The 6,071-nt window shown below is 56.7% G+C and overlaps 1 protein-coding gene across 2 annotated transcripts; it reads left to right on the forward strand.

Moving 5' to 3' along the window:
• MYD88 (myeloid differentiation primary response 88) lies at positions 44-5,685 on the forward strand. 2 transcript variants are annotated; one of them, XM_013973392.2, is made up of 5 exons: positions 44-1,820; positions 2,698-2,832; positions 3,166-3,346; positions 3,517-3,608; positions 3,882-5,685. In XM_013973392.2, exons 1-5 carry the CDS (start codon positions 1,232-1,234, stop codon positions 4,034-4,036), a joined length of 1,152 nt encoding a protein of 383 aa, XP_013828846.2. In that variant the 5' UTR covers positions 44-1,231; the 3' UTR covers positions 4,037-5,685. The 2 variants fall into 2 exon arrangements, with proteins under 2 accessions (XP_013828846.2, XP_013828847.2); XM_013973393.2 differs by lacking the exon at positions 3,166-3,346 and having other exon boundaries at positions 3,882-3,902.

Consider the following 6,071-nt stretch of genomic DNA (forward strand, 5'->3'; position numbering starts at 1 on the left):
CAAGCTCTGGTTGGCGAGCCTGCCTGAGGTCCCGCCCCAAGCCGCAAACCGAGCTTCCCAAAGTTAGACATCAGAGCGTCTTTTCACTCAAAGCCCCGCCCACAGTAGCCTACGCCTGCCAACCGAGGTGGACTTTTCTGAAGCCTCGCGCAGAAACGCGGACAGGAATCCTTTCCACTTGCAGCCCCGCCTACTGCCAAACCGCTGGCCGGTTTGCAAGAGCACCTTTCGTTGCTTGAAGAAACTTTCACCATTGCCAGGGGTCCCTTTCCCTACAACCCTGCCCACTGCCGGCCACCAAACAGATGGCGAATTGTCAGGAGCGCTGCCTACAGTTTCTTACCCGGGAAAGAGGGGCCGGGGCCTCTCATTTCTCTTCTCCGTTCCTAACCTTCTCTGCTGTCTCCCCCAGGCTGGGAGACCGAGATAATTCCGAGATGCCCCAGAGCCTACCTTGACGCGTTTGGGCTCTCCTGGGAAGTCTTTCGAGAAGACTGAGAGAATCTGGGATTCTGGGGAGGCAGGAGAACGGATTGTACAAAGTTGCCGAGATGTGACGGGACTCCCTATCTGGAGAAAGAGCCATATACATACATACACATATTTTTTAAAAACAAATTTTACAGTTAATTTGGGATTAGTGCCCACCTACCCCACTAGGTTGGGGTCTCCACCAAGGCAGGGAAAGACTTTGTATCCGGGGTGCTTGAAATATACTTGACACTTAATAGGTGATCAATAAATACCTACTGAACGAGTGAAAGAACCAAAGCTCCCCAGGTGAGGAGGTGTCACCTGCCCTCTAAAGAGCGAAGCCAGGTGCCCGCTTGACTCCCAACATCAATGATTTCCCCTAGACCCCAGAGGGTAGTACTGGGATTCTCTCAGACACATAAGGTCGGGGTGTCCTGTTACCCTCAAACACGGAGGGAGGGGTTGTGCTCCCCACTTTTGAAGGGCATGGCCGTGGTCTGCCTCTGGCGCCATATGCCCTTTCCCTCCTCCATGTCCGAGTGTACAGCAAGGAGTCCTCAAAGCCCTACGGGCAGGAGTGCTCCCGCAGATTGCGGGGGAGCGCAATTTGCTCCTCGAGCGCAGCACCGCCTGAATCCCTCAGATCCCCAGTGGAAAGAAGGTAACTCCCCCACTTCCCAAAGATTAAGTCTCGTCTTTCCTGTAAACGCGGAAGTAAGGTCATCGTCCCACCGCAGCGCCAGACCCTAGTGGACAGATGGGTGGAGCTCAGAACACCTCAAAAGGCGGGCTCCGGGTCCCCACATCCCCAGCCCCCCCCCCCGAGATCTCGAAGGCAGTGATGGGACGCCCCCCGCCTCCGCACATCTACTGGGGCTCCAGATTGTCGGGCAGGGCGGCGCTTCTCGGAAGGAGACCGGCGGGGCGGGATCAGGTGGGCGGGGTGGCCGAAGGGGAAGGAGGAAGCGCAGGCCAACGACGCGACTCGACTGCGCGGCTGCTCCCGGGGCACCCCGCCATGACTGAAGGAGTCCCCAGCGCGGGGTCCGCGCTCCCCACGCCTGCCATGTTCTCCCTGCCGCTGGCAGCGCTCAACGTGCGAGTGCGGCGCCGCCTGTCGCTCTTCCTAAACGTGCGGGCGCCGGTGGCGGCCGACTGGACCGTGCTGGCGGAGGCGATGGACTTCGAGTACTTGGAGATCCAGCAGCTGGAGAAGTACGCCGACCCCACGAGCAGGCTGCTGGACGACTGGCAGCGACGTCCGGGCGCCTCAGTGGGCCGCCTGCTCGAGCTGCTCGCCAAGCTCGGCCGCGAGGACGTGCTGATGGAACTGGGACCCAGCATCGGTGAGGAAGCCCCCCTTCCGGCCTCACATCCGATGTGGGAGCGGGAGATGAAAGACCCGACCTTCACTGGTCCCTCCTCGGAGGGACCCATCCCTCCTCGGAGGCGGCGGGGTGGCGGGGTACTTTGGGGATAGCAAGGGAGACATTGGAGACAACCCGCAGAGGGGAAACCGCGCAAGACTAGTTCCCTCTTTCAATACCCGGGATGATGGGGCCTGGAGAAAGGAGGCGAAGGCCCCGAAAGGCACAAGGAAACCGCTAAGGCCAAAGCTTTCACATCGGACCAGGAGTCAGAATCCAGGTCCTCTGTTGGGGTGCTTGGGACTGCTTCAAGCAGAGCAATAGGCAGGGAAGGGGCTGAAAGCTGACAGTCTTGGAAATCTCAGGTCCCTACAAAATGCACCCTTTCCTGCCACCTTCTGACACACGATATGCTTGCACAGGCATGGGGACAGTGGCACACCTCGTTTGGTTGGGGCTGCTGCCTTTGCTGCATATACACACCAGGTCTCCTGAGTGCTTTCATGCTCTGCCCGCATCAGCAGTGGATCCTAGAGGACACCTTGGGTTTAATTCTCAGGAGCCTTAAAAGGCAGGTTGGGCTGGGGGACGGTGAGGAAAGGGGCAGAGGCACAAGCCTGACCTCGATGGCTTCTCTCATAACCAGAACACACTGATATCCTTTTAGGATGGCCAGAGCCAGGTGGGAGCTCTGGCCATCCTAACAGAGCTGTTGAACTGTGGATGGCACCAGTGGGCTGGAGAAGCCCTGGGGCACAACACAGCCAGGAAAGTGGGGCCGGGGCTGGATCCTGACTGTGGGTAAAGGCATGGGGTACCCCTGGGGAGCTGGCCACACCTTGTCTCTTCCCTACAGAGGAGGACTGCCAGAAGTATATTCTGAAGCAGCAGCAGGAGGCATCTGAGAAGCCTTTACAGGTGGACTCTATAGACAGCAGCATCCCTCGGATAAATGACATGGCAGGCATCACTATTCGCGACGACCCCCTAGGTAAGGGCCCAGTCCTGCCCCTCTGGGCCATAGCACATTGTGGAGTTAAGAGCATGAGTGTTGGAAGCAGATGGGTTGTGCTTGGGCAAGTCAATCTCTCTGAGCTTCAGTTTCCTAAGAAATGGGAATAATAATAGTCCAACCTCTGGTTTCGAGTATGAGAAGTGATGTTTAGCTCATGGCTAACCTAGGCCTTGGCCTGGGGTGGAGAGGAGGTACTCGTTCGATTGTGTGGGATCCAGGACCAGGGTCGCTTAGGCTGGGGGCACCTGGCTGGGCTCATCCCCAGCCTTCCTAGAGGGCTCTGACCATCTGCATTGTGCTCGCACCCAGGGCAAAAGCCTGAGTATTTTGATGCCTTCATCTGCTACTGCCCCAGCGATATTGAGTTTGTCCACGAGATGATCCGGCAGCTGGAACAGACAAACTATCGGCTGAAGTTGTGTGTGTCTGACCGTGACGTCCTGCCTGGCACCTGTGTCTGGTCCATCGCCAGTGAACTCATTGAGAAGAGGTTGGCTACGTGGCCGCAGGGCAAGTGGGCGGGTGTGCAAAGCCCTGCCAGGGATCCCCATGCTGGGGCCCTCCCAGTCAGCCCCTGTCTAGCCTGGCACACTGGGATCCTCCCAAGGCTGTCCCCTGGTGAGTCACCACAGTGCCTGTAGCCTGCCCACTCTCCCCTAGGTGCCGTCGGATGGTGGTGGTTGTCTCTGACGAATACCTGCAAAGCAAGGAATGTGACTTCCAGACTAAGTTTGCACTCAGCCTCTCTCCAGGTGAGCTCAGCCCTGCCCTTGCCATAATAGAGCAGTGGGCAGGGCCTCAAGATGCCAGCCGTCCCTCCTTAAGGGCCATGGATGTAGCATCAGGGAACTCAGGCAGGTCTCTACACACCTAAGTGTGTGTGCACAGGAGTGCCCTTTGCGTGGGTAAATAGGCACCGGGGGTGCTTATTGGGAAAGGGCTGTTGTTAACCCCTGACTGGAGGACTGGTCCAGCCCTGTGATGGCAGAGAGCCTGGAGCAAGCTCTGCCCCCTCTGGCTTGCAGGTGCCCATCAGAAGCGACTGATCCCCATCAAGTACAAGCCAATGAAGAAAGAGTTCCCCAGCATCCTGCGCTTCATCACTGTCTGTGACTACACCAACCCCTGCACCCAGAACTGGTTCTGGACTCGCCTCGCCAAGGCCCTGTCCATGCCCTGAACTGCCCGAGCCCCTGGGAGCGCGTGCCTCTGTGTGCCTGTACATGTCCTTCTACCCCTGCCTCCACCCGCGGTTGTAGGGGGATCTGTGCTCCGCTGGCCTCTCGATCCCTGGACATGCCTGCTCCACGGACACAGCTGCAGCCATGGTCCATATCTGGACAGCACCTCTCATGTCCTCCATAGAACACGGGGCATGCCCACTTGCTGAGTTATCAGCCAGGATGGTGGAAACCAGAGGCAGCTGGGACTAAGCGGAAGACCAGAAGAGCCAGCTCTGACCCCTCCATCCGTCTTGGGCCTCAGTTTCTCTGCCTGAGAACTAAGCGGGGTGTGGGGAACAGGCAGTTGCTGTGTTTGAATCATCGTGGGAAATGGTGAAGCACTGTTCTGAGTCTCCTGGTTGAGGGCCAGCTGGCCACTGTGGGGACCAGGTGCTGTGCAGCTGCTTCCACAGTGCTTCAGGGCCCCACTCCTCACACCCCACTTCCCCCTGCACCAGGGGACAGAGGGTGAAGCAGGCTGGCCCAGCACAGGGGGATCCTGCATGGAGCCTGATCCCCCACGGCCCACCTCTCATCTGCCTTTTTGACTCCTCCCAGCTTCTGCTCATCTTCAGCGTGGTAAGTCCCCAAGAGTCTGGCCTGCACTCCTGGGGCTGTCTTTCACTTCCACCTGTCGAGTGCCTGTGGTTCTCTCAGCTCTGCCCTGCACGATACAAGATCCCGACTTCTGGCCTCTCCGTCAGATTTGGTTTCTGGGGCTAGGTCAGCATGGTGGTTTGGGCAGGAAGTCTTTCTTTCCGGGGCCCACTCACAGGGAGAACTTTCCCACCAGTCTTCTGTTGCTTAGCTGCCTTACCAAGTTGTTTGCTGGAACTAGTTTACAGGGACCACACAAGAGCCTCCTGCCCCGAAGCTTGTGGGCACATGGACACATACAAGCCCACTCGCCGAGACACAGGGATACACGCACTGGAACCCTCACGCACAGACATACAGGCATCTTTGTGCACACATCCCCCTGGGTACAGCTCCCAGAAACAGCTGGTGGGATAGTCCCACCACAAGGGGATCCTAACCCTGGACAAGATGGGACACTCTTGTATTCTTCTTCTGTTTTCCTTTTTCACTGGAACCAGATTCTGGAAAGGACCCACTATACCAGCATTTACACCTTCAGTGAAGCGCAGCGCAAGGAAAAGAGCTGTTGAACTCACACAACAGGTTAGCTGCGACAGCTGGTTTTCTCTCCTCGGGAGAGTTGTATGTTCTTTTCTCTTCACCTCTCCTTCAAGGAGAAATGGTCATGATCTCAGACCTCTGTCCCAGCATGGAGCCCAGAACCCTAAATCTAAAAGCAAATATATGTCTTCTCTCCTCTACCTTCAGTGAGGGCTGGGGGCAAAGCACCTTCCCTCGGGGTCTCAGGAGGGTCTGGAGGCCCCACTCTGCCTGATTCTCATGAAGCACTTAGCTACCAGGTGCCTATCCCCTTTGATACTGGGAAATATTTTACAACAATTTCAAAAAGGTTCTTTCAAACCTGTTTCTATTCATTGTAAGAAGGTCAAAGAGCTGAGAAAGGCCTCTGTTTGTAGTTGCCCCCTTCTGTATCCTAGGTTTATAATAAAGAGTCTCTACTTCGGGAGCAGCAGGTTTCATTGGTGTCTGGAAAGAGTATGGAAGCAGTAACCTGGGTGTGAAAAACTGGCCCCTTGGGGAGGTTCAAGTGGGTCTGGCAGGGGCTTCCTGAAGGCTGGGGCTCCACCCCCGGCCTCTCTAGGGCTGCGGACAAAGTTAGAAACAGCAGCTCAGCTCCTGATGCTGGGGATACTGCTTACCTCTGCCAAGCTGGGTCTTCCGGGTAATCAACCACGCGCCTGGGTGGGACAGGGCTGCTCTTTTAGGCCCCAAGAAGAATTTGGATAAGATCCCCATTCTAGATCACAGATCCCTGGAGAACTCAGTTGTTAAGAATGGCCATCCTGGGGCATGTCTATGTTAACCCTAAAGGAGTTGATCTGTTTTTAAATA

This window comes from Capra hircus, chromosome 22 (genome assembly GCF_001704415.2).
Source record: "Capra hircus breed San Clemente chromosome 22, ASM170441v1, whole genome shotgun sequence".
NCBI lineage: Eukaryota > Metazoa > Chordata > Mammalia > Artiodactyla > Bovidae > Capra > Capra hircus.

Bases quoted from the DNA above. Each gene is read 5' to 3' on its own strand.
- MYD88 (XM_013973392.2), top strand. From the start codon at position 1,232: ATGGGTGGAGCTCAGAACACCTCAAAAGGCGGGCTCCGGGTCCCCACA. The intron at 2,833-3,165 runs GTAAGGGCCCAG...GCTCGCACCCAG, and splicing joins TATTCGCGACGACCCCCTAG to GGCAAAAGCCTGAGTATTTT. The intron at 3,609-3,881 runs GTGAGCTCAGCC...TCTGGCTTGCAG, and splicing joins TGCACTCAGCCTCTCTCCAG to GTGCCCATCAGAAGCGACTG.